This window comes from Oryzias latipes, chromosome 7 (assembly GCF_053564925.1).
Source record: "Oryzias latipes strain Hd-rR chromosome 7, Olatipes_Hd-rR_3.1".
Taxonomy (NCBI): Eukaryota; Metazoa; Chordata; class Actinopteri; order Beloniformes; family Adrianichthyidae; genus Oryzias; species Oryzias latipes.
Window position 1 is genome coordinate 25,310,423 of NC_136243.1, and position 18,739 is coordinate 25,329,161.

General features: G+C 38.8%; 1 protein-coding gene across 1 annotated transcript; it reads left to right on the forward strand.

Moving 5' to 3' along the window:
- Positions 1-477: 477 nt before the first annotated feature.
- Positions 478-4,757, forward strand: mmp9 (matrix metallopeptidase 9). Its single transcript, NM_001104880.1, is given in 13 exon segments — positions 478-760; positions 1,022-1,260; positions 1,342-1,490; positions 1,590-1,718; positions 1,804-1,977; positions 2,305-2,478; positions 2,565-2,738; positions 2,831-2,986; positions 3,083-3,305; positions 3,385-3,524; positions 3,608-3,758; positions 3,864-3,967; positions 4,069-4,757. Coding segments are annotated over 13 exon segments (2,073 nt in total). The 5' UTR covers positions 478-622; the 3' UTR covers positions 4,191-4,757.
- Positions 4,758-18,739: the final 13,982 nt, after the last annotated feature.

Genomic DNA, 18,739 nt, shown 5'->3' on the forward strand with positions numbered 1-18,739 from the left:
AAGCAGAAGTGTCTGGCTGAGTTCCATGAGGAGATGGTGAGAATTTCTTCTTATTAAAAGACTGACAGAAATCACGTCTCTGTACTTTTATCGGATTTTTTTATTTTAAAAGTATGTTTTATACCATCAAACTGCATTTGACTCAAAGTTATAGTATAAGCTCATTAGTAGTTTGGTTTAATGACAACAGCCCTTCAATAAAACTTTTACAACTTGAACCAATAGTAACTTATTATTTTCCATCTAGTACTGATTAACATCACTGTCTTTAAATTTGTAATAAAAATAAAAAATACATCAGTTAAAGTTACATGTGGATGTTTTGGAATTTCCCCAAGTTGATTCAGCCCATACACTCTTGCAAGATATAAGTAGGAGGACTGAGGTTTGGGTAGGCGGGAATGAGGTGAAGTGACTAACACTTTGCTGTATAAATACTAGGTCCCCAACCTGAAACACAACACAACCAGATGAAAAGAGCCCAGGATCAAAACAAAGAAAGAAGATACGACTGAAGAATAAGGAGAACTGATCTGCTGATAATCTTTTTCTTTTACCTTAGCAGCAAGATTTGACTGCGTATTTAAGTTACTTTTTGCACTAGTCCACATTAGATCTCAAAATGAGATGCAGTGCTTTTGCTTGGTGTTTACTTTTGGGGATCAGCATCCAGAGTTCATGGAGTGTTCCCCTCAAGTCTGTTTTTGTCACCTTCCCTGGAGATGTCATAAAGAACATGAGTGACACAGACCTGGCAGAGGTGAGTAGCAGATGTTTGTTTTTTTTGTCGTTTTTTTAGATTAATCTTACAAAACAATTAAAAAGTGCAGGAAACTAATGAACTTTACAGGCATTCACATCTAAATGCTCATGCTTTGATATATGTTTCAGATGTAACCATTTACAGAAGTTTCTATTTTACTGTCATAAAATGCAGACAGTCTTCAACACCAAATTCTCTCTAGTAGACAGATTGATGGCTTCTAATGTTTTTTAATGGTTTTGCCATGTTGTTTTACAGAGCTATCTAAAGAAGTTTGGCTATATGGACACCTTCCAACGCAGTGGCTTCCAGTCCTTGGCCTCTACTTCCAAGGCACTGAAGAGGATGCAGAGGCAACTGGGCCTAGACGAGACAGGACAACTGGACATGCAAACACTGGAGGCCATGAAACAGCCTCGCTGTGGTGTCCCTGATGTAGCTAACTACAAAACCTTTGATGGAGACCTCAAATGGGATCATGGTGATGTTACGTATAGGTGAGTGAAGCTGTTTAGTTTCTGATTAAATGAAATCATCAAGATTTGTCACCATTCATATGTATTTGGGTTCCTCCACAGGATCTTGAACTATTCTCCAGACTTGGATAGCTCAGTGACTGATGATGCCTTTGCCAGAGCTTTTAAGGTGTGGAGTGATGTGACTCCTCTGACTTTTACCCGCCTCTTCGATGGCACCGCTGACATCATGATATCATTTGGAAAAAAAGGTATTTCTTTTTTGTATGTTTTTTTCACTATTTTATATATTGACATATATCAGATTGATGCATCAAATTACACAAACGTGATTTTTTTTTTTTACTTAGACCATGGAGATCTATACCCATTTGATGGTAAAGATGGGCTTCTAGCTCATGCTTATCCTCCTGGTGAGGGCATACAGGGAGATGCCCACTTTGATGATGATGAGTTCTGGACTCTGGGAAAAGGACCAGGTAACCATGCCTCATTGCATGTATCATTGTCTCCATCTAGTGGAAAGAGAGGAGAATGTGCTAAACACAAAATCTTCTTTTCCAGTGGTAAAGACTTACTATGGAAACGCTGATGGTGCCATGTGTCACTTCCCCTTTGTTTTCGGCGGCAAAACATACACCTCCTGCACCAGCGAGGGTCGAGCAGACAAGCTGCCGTGGTGTTCTACCACAGATGACTATGATAGAGATGGAAAATACGGCTTCTGTCCAAGTGAACGTAAGTTTGACAGTTTCTGCTTAAAATCAATGTCTAGATCAAGCCTGTGCAATCCTGGCCCTACAAACACACCTCCCTGCTTTCTTTCTGGCTACCCCTGACCTAGTCACTGATACAGGCTCTATAAGATCACATTAGGTGTTGATAGACTTAACACACCTGATCTTGGTCTGCAGTAAACAGGGCAAGAAATTCTGGAGAACTGGCACAATTGGTCTTCAGCGTTGAGCATCATTGTCAGACTAAAACTAAATAAGTTAAAATTAAATTTTACAAAATGAAAAAGAGAGACTCATCTGTACCTACCTTTGACCATCCTTCTGACAGTTCTTTACACAATCGGAGGAAACTCTGATGGGGCTAAGTGCGTCTTCCCTTTCGTCTTTCTGGGGGATGAGTATGACAGCTGCACCACAGAAGGTCGTAGGGATGGCTACCGTTGGTGCGCCACCACAAGCAACTACGACCAGGACAAGAAATATGGATTCTGCCCAAATACTGGTGATTCTCATGAAGCCCTGTCTGTGAATCTTGATTTTGGCCTTTTCCTTTGTTTATGTGGAACTGTTGCATCTGTGATTGGCCAGATACAACTACCATTGGAGGAAATGCTGAAGGAGAGCCCTGCCACTTTCCATTTGAGTTCCTTGGGAAGGAGTACGACTCATGTACTAGTGAAGGAAGAGGAGATGGGAAGCTGTGGTGTGGTACCACTGCCAGCTATGATGATGATAAGAAATGGGGCTTTTGTCCTGATCAGGGTAAGCAAAGTAAATTAATGACAAAATAATGTCAAGTTCATTTGAATTTTATGAGTTTTCAAATTGATAAAGTTTGATTGCTTTTGTTCCAGGTTATAGTCTGTTCCTGGTGGCAGCTCATGAGTTTGGACATGCCCTGGGCTTGGATCACTCCAATATTAGAGATGCACTCATGTACCCTATGTACAGTTATGTGGAAGACTTCTCTCTGCATGAAGATGATATTGAAGGCATTCAGTATCTTTATGGTGAGTCCATGGAATAATTTATCACTTCATAATGCTGAGTTTCATCAAAAGTGCCTTCTGTTCTTCCAAACAACACTGACATGTGTTTCTTTTTAGGAAGCAAAACAGATCCTAAACCAACTGTCCCTCAACCAAACACTCCCACCACTACAGCCACCCCAGACCCTGATGTGACTGACTCCACTGATGAACCTGAACCCACCAATCGCCCTGCCACCACAACTTTAAATCCATTGGATCCAACAAAGGATGCATGCAAGGTCACCAAATTTGATACAATCACTGTGATTGGAGGAGATCTTTATTTCTTTAAAGACGGGTAAGTAAATGAACCATTCTACTCAAATAGATCTTGAGCAAAGACACAGAAAATCTTACTTTTACATCATAATCAACAGGCACTTTTGGAGAAAGTCCAGAAAGGGGGATGCAGCTCTTGAAAGCCCCATGCTTATTTCTGAAAGATGGCCTGCTCTCCCAGCTGTTATTGACTCTGCCTTTGAAGATATCCTGACCAAGAAGCTGTACTTTTTTTCAGGTAATAAGATTTCATCCTTTTTAAATCAAACAACTGGTATCTTGTCCACATGTTCAATGAGCCTTTTTTTTTTGTCACCACAGGCACCAAGTTCTGGGTCTACACGGGTAAGAATGTTTTGGGTCCTCGCAGCATTGAGAAGCTTGGCTTGCCGGACAGCGTTCAGAAAGTGGAAGGAGCACTCCAGAAAGGAAAGGACAAAGTGCTGCTCTTCAGTGGTGAGAACTTCTGGAGGTGAGTGTACTTAGTGTGGGTGCACATTTAGATTCTAACTGCTAGTTGTTGTCTTTTTTAAAGAATCTAACAGAATTTTGTCATTTTTGTGGCTGATTAACACAGACTGGATGTGAAGACCCAGAAAATTGACAAAGGCTACCCCAAGTACATTGATGTTGTCTTCGGTGGTGTTCCCATTGATGCTCATGATGTGTTTCTCTATGAAGGTAAATAAATCTGAACTCAACCTCCAGAAAAACAATCTGTCTGCAGAGATAACTGATCCAATTTTTATTAATTTTCTTATTTTGGAATATTTCTCCTTTAGGTCGCACCTTCTTTTGTCGTGACCAATTCTACTGGCGGATGAACAGTCGTAGGCAGGTGGATCGTGTTGGCTACGTGAAATATGATCTCCTAAAATGCACCAATCCCTCAAGTCGCTACTGAAATGAATTGAAGGATGAGATGAAAACAGTCTAAAATGTCAGGGCACTTTTGCAAATGTATAAATGCTTTGAAGAATGTGATGTTTGCCTTTAACCTCTGTGTACCATGTGAGTACTTCTATGATGTGAGATTTGGCTTCGTTTATGGTGATAAATCCTTACGCATGTGTTGGCCTAGCTTTAGTTCAAAGGGATCATACGGGTCAGCAAATTTCCATCTTTGACATTAATTTGTCTCTAATCTGGGTGAACAGTAGTGTGTGTGTGTTTACCTGGAATTTGAGATCTACAGCCAAACCTTAAACAAAAAAATTGGAATCTGATGGCAGATTTACATATTTATTTTTATGTCTGACAGGTTCAGACTTTTAACAGTATTGAACTATTTGATATTTATAGCTATATATGTTTGAATTTATCTAAAGTCATTTTTTATTGTTGCAGCCTCATGTGTTTTTGATTATCCTGTTTTGTTTGGTTTTGTTTTTTCTGAAAATTGTTGGAAGCCAAACATTTGCACTGGAAGGCAACACATCTCAGTCAATAAAACTATTTATGTGACTTATAATTGTGTGTGAAATGTGTCCTTTGGATGCTGTGCGCTTTCTTTCTAACTATCTGCAGACATTAACAACACACTTAAGATAAAACTTGATTTTACCAGAACAAAAGTTTACAGCACAAAAACTACATTAGAGACATATCACAGTAAACACTTTTATGTTGACAAAAAAAAACAGTAGGAAATTACAATTATAATATAATGTACTACTACAGTATACGGGATTTGCTTGTTACTTTTATTGTGGACGCATGCAATAGAAAATTTTTGATCACTTGTGAAAGTTATCCACCTGCAAATTATTAACCATCATGACGTTGGATGAGACATCCAGAGATCTGGCAGTGTGAGGTGTTAAACAGTGGAAGCCTGGACCATATTTTGTAGCCCCAAATTTTCATCACTCACTAAACACCTTTAGCTTGCTATCAAATGTGCAACAGTTTTTTCTAAATCCACAATAACATTTTGCACTCAGTTAGATAACTTCCTCACTTACCATCCTATCATTATGTGTTGGCAAAATTTATCTTCAGCTTTGTCATTTGATATTTGTTTCAGGCACTGGACTTGTTGTTCAGTAGGAGAAATATAGATTTAAAATTCCTTGCTCATTTGTGCAATGCCTGCCCATACATAGCTATGATCACTTTAATTTAAAGTTTAAAGTTGCATGTAGCTGATAGGAATAACTGCTTTGTCTTTCTAAATGGATGCTCAAAGGATTCACTACTAGTTCTGCTCCTTCTAATTGCCCTTATAGAATAAACTGTATCTAACCTGCATTTGTGCTGACACACTCCATTTCATCCATCCCCACTAACACATAGAGTTCTCAATAACTTTGCTCTATGGTGTCTAAATGATAATGTTCATGCCTATCAGCTAACAAGAATTTTCTCTTCAAGGCCCTTGCATACCCACGATTCGTGGAAGTCCTTGTCCAGAACTGATGAGAGATCCTTTAGGAGTCAGCCCCCACAATCATTAAACTAGCTGTCTGTTTGGGAGTCTGTTACAAGCTCAATTTGTGCTTTTAAGTTAAATTTTAAGACACTACTTGGGAAAACATTTCATGTATTTATTCACTGGATTAAAAAAAACTATGTAGGACTGTTTTAGTCCTATTGAGTACTTGTATTTGGTCCTTTGTAATATCTATTTTAAATCATCAATCCCTTATCGAAAATTGATGTGTGAAGTAACTCAAGAAATGTGTTTTAATGCCAAAAAAATGTTGATCTTGCATGTGTCAGAGCACTGGTTCTGAAATTCTGGGATATTTCTAATAGATTGGTCAACCTCTGATCGAAATTTCTCAAGTTCAGCTCCCACCCTGCCCACTCCTGTATTGAAGTGTCCTTAGACAAGACACCGATTCCCACATTGCTTTTGGTAGTTATAGGTTGGTGCCAGTGTTCAGCAGCGGAGCCACCACGAGTGAGTGAGTCTGTGCATGGGTGAATGGGCCTGTGACTGTAAAGTGCCTTGAGCCTTCTAAGAAATGTAGTAAAGCAAAAGAGGAGGCACAATTATTTGCAACTATGGGGTGTGACACTTAATCGATGATTCCATTTATATTTCTATGACACAAACAGGTCGCCCTGTATGAGGCAAGTTGTTAATTTAAATGACCTATGCCATTATAAAATTGTTTCAAAATGAAATAAATCAATTATAGAAATCTGGAAAATATCATTTAGGTTGAGGGACAGTAGGTTTATTTAACCATAACAAAAAATGACCAAGTGGATCACCTCTAACAACACGCACATGTGATGGCAGGAAAAAATGACCAAGCCCTCATTACAGTCCCATGTGTGGAAACACATTGAAATTTGCAAAGACGTGATCTGTGTGTTAGAATGTTCTAATGATGTTCCAAATGTCATATTTTGATGTGGAAAAAACAACAGAGGGCTGAACTTCATGAAACTAAAATGTGAATGGATTTGCCTTTAATTCTTGTTTACTTTTGTGTTTGTACACATTTTTAATTTACACTTCATTATGTTGCAAGAAATCTGGAAAACTTCACTTGTACTGTTCAGTACCCAGGTATTTATCTCTGAGTCACGGTTGAATTTTTGACAAAAGATCAATTTTAGGTCAGTGAATCTGATTGTTCAAAATGAACCAATATTGACTTTTAAATTATAATATGAATCAGATCACTGATTAAATGAATTGTTACTCACCTAAAACTACGTACAGTCTGTGGCTACTTTATTTTCGATGTGTGAAAAACCCACCATTGGAGTTTTCATATTTTGCTTGGCAAATCAAATGTTTTTTGTGCTAGTCCTAGTGGTGTGGTAGTTTTCTATTTGCTCACTTTTATAAATACACTTTCCATCAAAGGCAAAACAACAACAACAACAACAACAACAACACAATATTTATGTCAAGAGCTAACCATTCCACCAGTCCAAAAGAAAGATGAGAACAATGTGATTTCTTTATTTTTTAAAACTGGATCCCAAAAGTATTTGAGATCGTATTACTCCGCCGCTAAAAACCCTAGTCCACGAGCTCATAGATCTGTTTTGTTTTGCTTTATTTCCCTCACAGACACGTTTATTAATGAAAAAATATTAAAGGGAAAAAAGCTTGTAAAAAAAATCTGTCAGAAATAATAACTCCTTGATGGCGGAGGACGCAGTCATAAACCAAAATATAAATAAGATCCGGTTGGACGGACAGGAAGCGAGGAGATACTCATGGCGCCCGACTGAAAAGAACCAACCATTATTAGTTCCCATTTTGTGCTCCACTTGGCGCGTCTACGCTAAACGATACTCTTCTACACGAACATACACGGTAAGAAAAAACAGTTGTGACCCCAATAATAGAGATGGATTTTTTAAAATCATTTTCTTCAGGGAGAGTATTTGGGCGGTCTGCCACTGCTGAGGCCCTCGAGGTCCCCTGACCAGTAGAGCTTTCAGAATGCCTGAGTGGAAAATAGACGTCTATGGTGCAACGGAGCAGGCAGGATCGTGGGCAGCTAGGCCAGCTCAAAACGCCCAAACGCAGCAGTTTGGGTTAATTCGGCTATTTGTGAACGCTCAGTTTATACATAAATGCTAGGACATTTAAGTCCCTAAAATGTATTACGTCAAATAGACGCAAACAATTTTTTTAGCATATGTGATGTATGCAGTTTTGTTGTTATAAAAAAGAACTGATTGAGCTAACGACAATGCTGCGTAACTAGCTTAATGCTAACCCATTAGCCGTTGTGGTCGTAGACATATTGAGGTAAAACATTACTCTGACGGATTAAAATGAGATAACGTAAGACAAATTTCTCCACAAATAAAGTGTGTCTCAATAAGTGAACAAGAGATGGCTATCTTCTTTTGTTAAAGCACAGAATCTCCCACTCCAAACATATACATTCATGCTAACTTCCTCCATTGTTTTACCCCGGCTATACTATACTCAGAAAGGATTGCTGTTATAATTCAAACTGGAGAATTACATTATTTATTTTATTCCGACGGATTTCTTTTATGCCTTTTAACACAAACTTGAGGGAACTATAAGTTGGATGCTTCATTATAGAGTTAAGCAATTCCTAAACACTAAAAGCAAACTAACACGGACATACAAAAGGTAATTTGGGTTGTCTGGTATTTTAACAACGAACCAATTAATGTATTCACGTACATTAGATTTAAGGAGTTTGTAAAATTAAAGAGTTTTGCCTTATTTATTAACCATGTTTTTTTGTTTTTACAATTTGTTTTGTTTACATTTGACAGCAGTTTTAAATAGCATTGTCTTTATTATTTGTTTGAATTACCGTAACTAATAGTGTTTGAACTGGTACAAACCCTTGTAAAGTACAAGTCAAATAATATATTTGTAAAAGAATACAATTTCTGCAGGTTTGTGTGGGACTTTATTTCATCTAAACTGGGTTAGATCAAACCCAAAGTGTTCCAGAAACAATATTATGATAAAACTTCTTTTCATGTCAGATGAAACACAAGGCAGAGTCATCAATGTTTTCTTACCTTTTCATGCTGTAGGAAAAATTTCATCAAGTACAGTAAGCGTAAGATTATCATACAGTTGGCCAATGAAACAACCATGTTTTTTTGAGGATCTTTTTTAGATTTATAACATCTTCAGCATTTTGCACATTTTATGAGATCCTCATTTAGACACGGGGATGATCTGCAGGTCAAGAACAGTCTCATGATGCTTCTGGCTCTATGTTAGGATTCATGCTACAGATAAACTCAGCAGTGACTTGATGAGAAGACGTTTGGAGCAGCGTCTTTATGTATTTTTCTAGTCCGAGTTATTTCTCATGAGGACTCGGACATAATTTGATGAGCTTGCAGCTGTGTTTGCTTATCAGAGAAGATACTTACTGCACATAGAGGACCACAAAGTAATTTAAAAAAGTTTAAAAATATCTGCTAACTCAGTCTTAAATAAGTCAATTCGATTTGAAGTCAGTTAAATAGTTGACAGTCATTTAGATGTTTGCACATCTTGGTGCTAAAAAAAAGAATAAGAACTGAGATCTCAAATCTCGGTCTATATTCTATGAGACTGTTCTGAAGTTCAGCTGTTGATATTAGTCCAAGGGTAACCTAACCAAGTTGTTACTGTTTTAATCAAGTATTTTTGATCCTTAGCTTTGTGATTTCTTTTTCCTTTGGAAAGTTATGGATGCAGAGGAGAATGAGGTGGAGAGCAGCAGTGATGCAGGGCCCTCAGGGATGGAGGAGCCGTCTGAAAGTGGAATGGGTATGGAGTCATCTGAGGCCATGTCCGCAGATAGCAGTGATGCTGCTGCCCCTCACGCGCAGGCCCCAGAGTCAGACTGTCATGTGGGACAGAGCTCAGAGGGTCTTGTGGTAAGTTCATTTCCTTTATTCTTGTGGGAGAAAACCATCATAAACTTGGTCTTTCATGATGGATTGTTGTCTTTACTTTCTGGAAAGGTGTTCATTCCAGAAACCAGCTCCAGTACAGATGTCAGAGTTTCATCAGTTCACCTCCCAGACTCGTCCTCCATTGCTCCGTCCACCAGTGTGTCCACTGTGACTCAATCAGTGCTGGTGTCTGAATCAGCACAAGTGCTGGTCCACTCCAGCGCCGTGTCAGAAGGAGCCATGGTGGTTTCTGACTCCACTGCCTCCACTTCATCCGATCTTGGCTCTGCCATTGATAAGATCATAGAATCCACTATTGGCCCTGATATAATGAATGGTATATTCTATGAAAATTCTTATTTCTTATTGTACAATATGCACAGGACACCTTTGATGTAAAGTTATTTTTGAAAAATGGGTCAGATTTGTAATTATGTCTGTGTGTCATTTTTAAGGATGCATAGCAGTTACCAGTGCAGAAGATGGAGGTGCAGAAACTACACAGTACCTGATATTACAAGGACCAGATGATGGTATACTGCACATTTGCTTATTCATTTGAATTTCAATATTCTCTAAATCATGAAATGTGGTCGCAAAACAAGTAAAATATGTTTTATATTTCCCAACTTATTTAGACAAAATAGAAAACTCTTACATTTTACTGAGGCACAAGAAAACTTGTGGTTTCTTTAAATAAAATGTGTGCAAACCATGAATATGTGCTTGTTTAATGCAGGGGCTCCTATGGTGGCTCAGATGTCATCCTCCTCTTTCTCCAATCGTGTGGCTATTGACGCTCTCCCTGAAGGTCCAACATCCACCTGTCTGGATCAAGGAGACCTGCAGGGCAGTCTGGAACCTGACCAGCCCGATGATCGGCCTGGATACTCCGGTTACCCTGAGGACAGCAGCAGTCAGCCTGACCAACCTCAACACTCCCACCCCTCCCAGTACATGGACTGCAGTGCAGACGGACCAGACCAGACAAAGGAGTCCTCATCTTCCTATGTGCAGTGTTCAGTTGAAGAACCTGACCAAACGCGCTCTCAGTCAAGCTTTCCTGACTACAGCGGGAATAACAGTGATCAGGACATGCTGGGATATGTGGAGTGCAGTGGGGCAGACTCAAATCCAACCAGCCGCAGTCACCACGTGGTAGAGTGCAGCAACGGGTATTTTGAGTGTGTAATTAATGACGGAGAGAAGCCACAGCACTCCCGCAATTACATTGACAGCAGCGCAGACCACAAGACCCAGACAAGACGCCAATATGGGGCTGATTACAGTGGAGACTGTGCAGACTCTGAGCAGCCAGGTTGTTCCAGGTACCAGTCAAGGGATGATGATGATGAAGATGACGAGCAAAACCAGGACCCCGATCAACCGCAGCACTCTCAGCAGCAGCCCCAACACTCCTGTTACATGGAGAACAGCAATGGGCCTGAGGCGTCTGTCTATGCTGATGACAGCTCCTCGTCAGAACCCCCACAGGCAGACACAGCTGGTTCTGGTGGACTCCCTGAGGCACTGGAGTGCAGTGAAAGCCAAAGTGGGATCTATATTAGCAGCAGTGGCACATATGTGTCTTTTCTGCTTGCCCAGCAGAGCTCTCCTAGACAAGAAGAGCCCCAAGGTTCCCATGATGAAGCTGGACAGTCTCCTAGACAAGAAGAGCCCCAAGGTTCCCATGATGAAGCTGGACAGTCCAGAGACATGAAAACCCCACCTGCAGCTGAGGGTTCTGGAAACCAGCCACCAAACCTGGCTGAGTTAGAGGACCTGATGGAGGTGGTGATCGTACAACAGTTCAAGTGCAAGATGTGTCCATACAAGAGCACGTCCAAGGACACACTCATCAACCATATGAAGGACAAGCACTTCAAACCTGCAGGTAGGCCTTCTGATCACCCACTACTGCAATGTGTGACCGCTTTCTTTAGTTGTCACTATCACAGCTGTTTCCTTTGCAGGAGAATCACCAAAGAAGCGTAAACGTGGACGTCCTCCTAAAAGTGAAACATTAGCCCGTCAGAAAGCAGAGAGGGAGGCGGCGGAGGAGAGGAAGGCAGCAGAGATGAAGGATAAACCTCAGAAAGCGGAAGAGGAGGAAGACGATATTGTTGATGCTGGTGCTATTGATGATCCTGCAGGTCAGGGAGACTAAAGATTTCACCCTAAATAAATCTGGCCTTACATTGATTCCTTCTCTGAACTTTAATTCATCTATTCTGTTGATAATCTGTTTGTTTACAGAGGACAGTGACTACAGCCCTGCTGATGATGATGGCAAAGGAAGACCTCCAGCTGTTCTGAGGAAACCCTCTACTCCCATTTCCTCCTCCTCCTCCTCCTCCTCTTCCTCCTCCTCACAGGGACGGCCTCGGCGAAAGGTGGGCCGTCCAAGAAAGTACTATGTTTCTGATGAAGCTCACAGCGGTAAAGGTTAGCTTTCAGTACATTGGAGCAAAGTTAACAGAATCAATTCAGAATATCTATGATGTGATTCTTCTAAATCTTTTCTTTCACAGAAGCAGAAAGCACTGACACGATGGCGGGTGTAGATCCTAGCACACCCGAGGAGGCAAGCTCCTCTGGTTTGGGCAACAATACAGAAATGTTGTCTCTTGGAGACAAAGCGGTAGCTGCAATAAGCCAGTCAGACTCTGAAAACAAAGACCCGTCATCCAACTCGCAACCCGAGGAGGAGTTTTTCCCAAAAAAGCGTGGCAGACCTTCCAAGCGTTTCTTACGCAAGAAATATAAGAAATACATCAATCGAAAGTAAGTCTCAAATGTTAAATGTTTTAAAAATGATTAGGAAATAGGACAAGGCTTAACCTCTCTCCTAATGTTTCAGTCGGTACTATAAGTCCTTTAAACCTCTCCTGCGACCTCACAACTGCTGGATCTGTGGCTCCCGGTTCCTTACTCAGGACGATTTGCGCTTTCATGTAAACTCTCATGAAGGCAATGACCCAGAGTCTTTTAAATGCCTGAAGTGCAACTATCGCTGCAAGCGCTGGTCCTCTCTCAAGGTTTGCAGAGAAAAACAAGTTTCATTCCTAACGTTTACTTACGACTCTATTCATCCTTTCAAAAAACGTTTTTAACTACCGAGAATTGATTTTTATTTTTAATTTTTTTACAGGAGCACATGTTCAATCACGAAGGCACAAAGCCTTTTAAATGTGAGGAGTGTGACTATTCAAGTGTCTACCGCAAAGATGTCATTCGCCATTCAGCCGTCCACAACAAAGACAAGTTAGTATCTAAAGAAACACGTTCTAAAAGTGTGGAACATCTGACTGATTCATTCTATTCTGTCTTACAGGAAAAGAAAGACTGAATTGGTAAGAAAACTACTTTTTCCCTTTTTGAAAACTTTGTTAAAGTATTTTTGAATACTAATTAATCTGCATAGAATACCGTATTTTCCGGACTATAAGTCGCTGCGGAGTATAAGTCGCACCAGCCCAAAAATGCATTACAAAGTAGAAAAAAACACAGATAAGTCGAACTGGACTATAAGTCGCATTTTGACGGGAAATTTATTTGACAAAATCTGAGACCAAGATATAATAACTTGCACAAACTCATATGACACAATCATAGCAGACTGTTTATCTCATAATTTCACAGTAATTCTTTCTCATACTTATTTATTTATTCCTTTCATGAAGCATCATTGGCCAACTAATACTCTGTTGTCATCCTGTATTTGTAGAAACAGTTGTCATTTTTATTGCATTTCTGAATCTATGAAATCATTGGAAAATAGAATATTATGTTGTTAGCCTTCAAGATCTTACTGTAAAAAAAAGTTTGCTGATTCTCTGAGTCACTTAACATACTCTTAACACTTAACATACCTCATACATTGGTAAACCCCAATATTCTGTGGGATACGTTAAAAGCAGTCTTGAGAGGAAATTTAATTGCCATTACATCGGCACAAAATAAAGAAAAAAAGGATAAATACAACCAGAAAGTGGCAATTTTAAACAACTTAGAAAAACAACATAAGCAAAGTCAATCTCAAACCATCTTGCAACAAATTAAAACACTAAGGACAGAAATAAATGACATTTTAACTGAAGAAATTGAAAAGAAAACAAGGTTTGTTAGACAAATGTATCATGATTCCGGCCCAAAGGCAAACAAATTGTTAGCAAGACGATTAAGAAAACAACAATCTAATAATACAGTAACTAGTATCAAAAAACCCGAAACAGACAAATTAACAGATGATCCAGAGGAAATACTAGAAATTTTTCAGAATTTCTACAAAGATTTATATTCAAAGCCCTCACTAGCAAGTGCAGACGATGTAACTAGCTTTCTTAACTCACTTGATTTACCATCAATAGGAGAAATGCAAAACAGAGTATTACAATCAGAAATTAGGACAGAAGAAATTAGATTAGCTATTGGAAAATTAAAGACCTGCAAGACACCCGGTAGTGATGGGTTCCCTTCTGAAATATATAAGCTGTTTGAAAGTGACCTGTCACCTTTACTGCTGAGATGCCTTAATTGGACTTTAAAGGAAGGAACTATCCCCCCTTCATGGCAGGAAGCAGTGGTTTCTCTTATCCCTAAGGAAGGGAAGGATTCAAAATTATGCAAAAACTTCAGACCAATTTCTGTTTTGAATGTAGACTTTAAAATATATACATCAATATTAAGCAAAAGATTTGAACTTTTTGTATCTGATCTAATAGATGAAGACCAGACGGGTTTCATTAAAGGACGCCAGACACAAGACAATATTAGGAAAAGTCTACATATCATTAACCATGTACAAATGAAGGGAATTAAATCTGCACTTATTAGCCTAGATGCAGAAAAGGCCTTTGACAGTGTTAGCTGGGAATTTTTATACTTGGTCCTTAAAAAGTTTGGATTTGAGGAGAATTCTATTAAAATTATTAAAGCATTATACCAAGCCCCAACAGCAAGAATAAAAGTAAATGGAAATCTGTCAAATAGAATTAAATTAGAAAGGGGCACAAGACAAGGCTGTTGTTTAAGCCCAACTCTCTTTGCATTATACATCGAACCATTAGCACAAGCTCTGCGACAACACGAAGCCCTCGAAGGAATAGAGATAAGCAACACAAAGCACATAATTGGCCTCTTTGCAGATGACATAATAATTTTTCTCAAGAACCCAGACAACGAGCTTCCTATACTGATGGACTTTTTGAAAGTATTTGGTCACTATTCCGGATATAAAATTAATATAGATAAAACCCAAATTCTTACACTAAACTACTCTCCGTCTAAACAGATTAAAGAAAGTTACAATTTGAAATGGGAAAGTAAGACAATAAAATATCTGGGGGTCATCCTTACTAAAGAGATTGACAAACTATATGAAACAAATTTTGATCCGATTGAACAAAACATGCAAAAAAATCTGCAAAAATGGAAAACTTACCCCTTAGATCTCAGCTCTAGAGTAAAAATAATTAAAATGAATATCACCCCACGATTTCTCTACCTATTCCAGGCTTTACCAGTAAGAATACCACAGCATAAGTTTAATTTATGGAATAAAAATATATCTAGATTCATTTGGAATGGGAAAAAACCTAGGATAAGGTTTTCCACCCTTCAGTTATCAAAAGACAGAGGGGGGTTGGCATTACCAAATCTCAAAGAATATTTTTATGCAGCACAGCTGAGACCATTAGTCTGTTGGTGTGTACCAGAATATGAAGCAAGGTGGAAAGAATTAGAGATTAAAAGCTTAAACATACCAATACAAACGATTATAGGAGACGCTAAATGTACTGACTATGACCAAAGTAATGTTGACTTAATTACATCCTTTACAATAAAACTATGGGAAAAAGTAGTTAAAGAATACAAACTTCAAAAGGAAATAAAAATACTCAGTTGGATTGCTTATGATCCAAAATTTCAACCAAACCGATATGATTCAACATTTAGACACTGGATAGACAATGGCATAACTGCATGGTACTCTATTACAAAAGACGGAAATCTACTTAGCTTTAGGGAATTAAAAAATAAATTTGGATTGGGAAATCAAGATTTGTTTAGATATCTACAAATTCAGGACTTTTATACAAGGGAAATTAAACCTAACCTAGAACCTAAAAAAAGATACAGTATAACTAAAGTAATATTAGACGCTTATAAAAACAGTAAAACAAGGGTTATCTCATCTTTTTACCGTTCTTTTACTGAAAACAGGAAAAGTTCATCATTTTACATTAAAAGTAAATGGGAATCTGAGCTTAATCAAAAGATTACAGAAGAAGACTGGTTTAAAATGTGTTTCACACAGTGCTCTTCTACCAGCTCTCAAATATGGAAGGAATTTGCATGGAAGAATCTCACACGGTATTTTATAACGCCCCAAATCAAAAGCAGACAACTAAAAAATCTACAGGCTTGCTGGAGACAATGTGGGGGTCAAGAAGGGAATCATACTCATATTTTCTGGTCATGTCCTAAATTACTATCTTTTTGGAATGATGTAACAACTGTCATAAAAAATGTTATTGGATATCACCTGCCAAACGAGTTTACAACTCTGTATCTGGGTAATATTGAAGACTCTGTACTGAATGAAGATGTTTACCTAGTAAGGATATTACTCTTGGCAAGCAAGAAAACGATAACAAAAAAATGGCACAAAGTAGAGCCCCCTGGAAAAGAAGACTGGTTGAAGATCATATGGACCATTTACTCAGTGGAAAAATTGACATTTCTACTCAAATTAAAATTAGACGTTTTCAAAAAAAAATGGAAAAAATGGTACAACTATATGGAAAACCAATAAAAGGTTTAGAGGATTTCGTGTAGGTATTAATAAAAAAAAAAAAAAAAAAAAAAAAAAAATGTAATAACAATAAGAAAAACAGCCCAATTGCAGTTAGTTGTGTCTGTTCTGTTGTTTGTTGTGGTTGCTGACCCGTGTATGTAAATGCTGACAACTGAAAACGTTCAATAAAAACAAAGTAAAAAAAAAAAAAAAAAAAAAAAAAAAAAAAAAAAAACATACCTCATACATCAAATTGACCCAGGAACATCATCTCTGTTCCTCACAAATGAACATAACAGGAGGGTTAACAATGAATTTATTTCTAATATATGTCGCTGCGGAGTATAAGTCGCACTCCTTGCCAAACTATGAAAAAAGGGCGACTTGTAGTCTGGAAAATGCGGTAATGAAGATTTGTATTTATTTGCAGAACATGCATTTAAAAAAAAAAAAATGATTCACCCAGTTTTGATCAAAGTGCTGATGTTTCTATTTTGTATAAAATTTAGGATTAACTTAAAGCTAAAATAAAACGTGATATATCTTTCCAGGCACCAAAGGTGTCAGAGTTCCCCTGCCCTGTATGTGGCAGAGTTTACCCCATGCAAAAGAGGCTCACCCAGCACATGAAGACCCACAGCTCAGAGAAACCACACATGTGTGACAAGGTCAGAAATGTATTTTAATCACACAATATGACAGATTTTTCTATTTTTCTGCCATGAAAGGTTCCTCATCTTTGTTACTTTTTGTAAATGCTTTTCTGTCTTTGCAGTGTGGAAAATCCTTCAAAAAGCGGTACACATTTAAAATGCACCTGCTGACCCACATCCAGAGTCTTGGAGAAAACAAGTCAGTCTCAAAAATACAAAACTCCAAACTTGTAGAAAACACACATACCAGCATTTTGACTAAAATACATCCATTGATTTTTATCTACTTTTGGAGACGGCTGTGAGGTCATATAGGTGTTGACTATGTATTGTGCCTTTGGCAGGTTTAAATGTGAGTTTTGTGACTATACGTGTTCGAACAAGAAGCTGCTGCTCAATCATCAGCTGTCCCACACTAATGACAGACCCTTCAAGTGTGACTACTGTAAATATTCCACATCCAAAGAGGAATTTCTGGTCTCCCACCTGGCTATTAAGCACACAGGTCAGTGTCTTCATTATTGTCTGTGTCTGGCAAAACATGTCAGAATAGAATAGAAGTGGCGGCCATAAATTGGGTGTGGTACACAAGAATCAACATTAATCCCATACCAAAACAAGAGAGAAAAGCAATACAAGTATTATGCAACTATTACTTTATATATATATATTTCAAACATAAAAATACCTGTCAAATTCTAATGTTCCTCTCTTCTGTTGAAAAAGGACTGCACTCTTTAAGGAGACTTATAAAGTGGATACGTGTATGTATGGCATTCGGGTTGTTTTGTATTTGTGTGCAGGAGAGAAACCCTTCTCCTGCGACATGTGTCACTTCATGACCAAGCACAGGAAGAACCTGAGGCTACACGTGCAGTGCCGCCACCCTGAAGCTTTTGACGAATGGTCTCTAGCTCACCCCGAAGAGCCTGCAATGAGACGACGAAGACCTTTCTTCAGCCTGCAGCAGATTGAAGATCTCAAACAAAAGAACGACGAAGCACAAGATTTGCAAAATACTATTGTGAGTTTGTTCAAAGTTTAGGTATTTGTTCAGGTCCAGACTGGATTTAGCTTCATCATATTCTATATTTTGAAAGCAGCTGGGACAGTAGTGAGCCGTGTTATTTCATTACACATCTGTTCGTAGGTCACAGTGGATTCTGCAACTCTGCAGGCCATGCAGGGGATGGATAAAGCTTCAGTGTCTCAAGATGCCTTAGGAAACACTACAATAATTTATGAACAAAGTATGCAATGGTTTTATTATGGCAAATTTTCTGAGGAGTTTGTTTCTGTTAAAGGAGAGTTGATGATGCTTGAATATGTTCCTCAGCTGAATCCTCTGATCTCTCTGCTCAAAACGCCCTGGACCTGCTGCTGAATATGAGCAACGCTCGAGAACTAGTGGGAAACGGCTTGCAGGTGCATTAAAACATCCCTCTGTACATTTGTTGGAGACGCCGTTGTAGATGTTGTTGCGTTGAACGGTGTGAACTGGCTGTGTTCCACAGGTAGCAGTGCTGAAGTCGGATGGAAAAACCTTGGAAAATGGCGCCCTGAGTTCTGTAACGGCGGCACCCGGTCAAACACAAAAGATTGTGACCTTCCACGTGTCTGAAAATGGAGAGACGGTGCTGC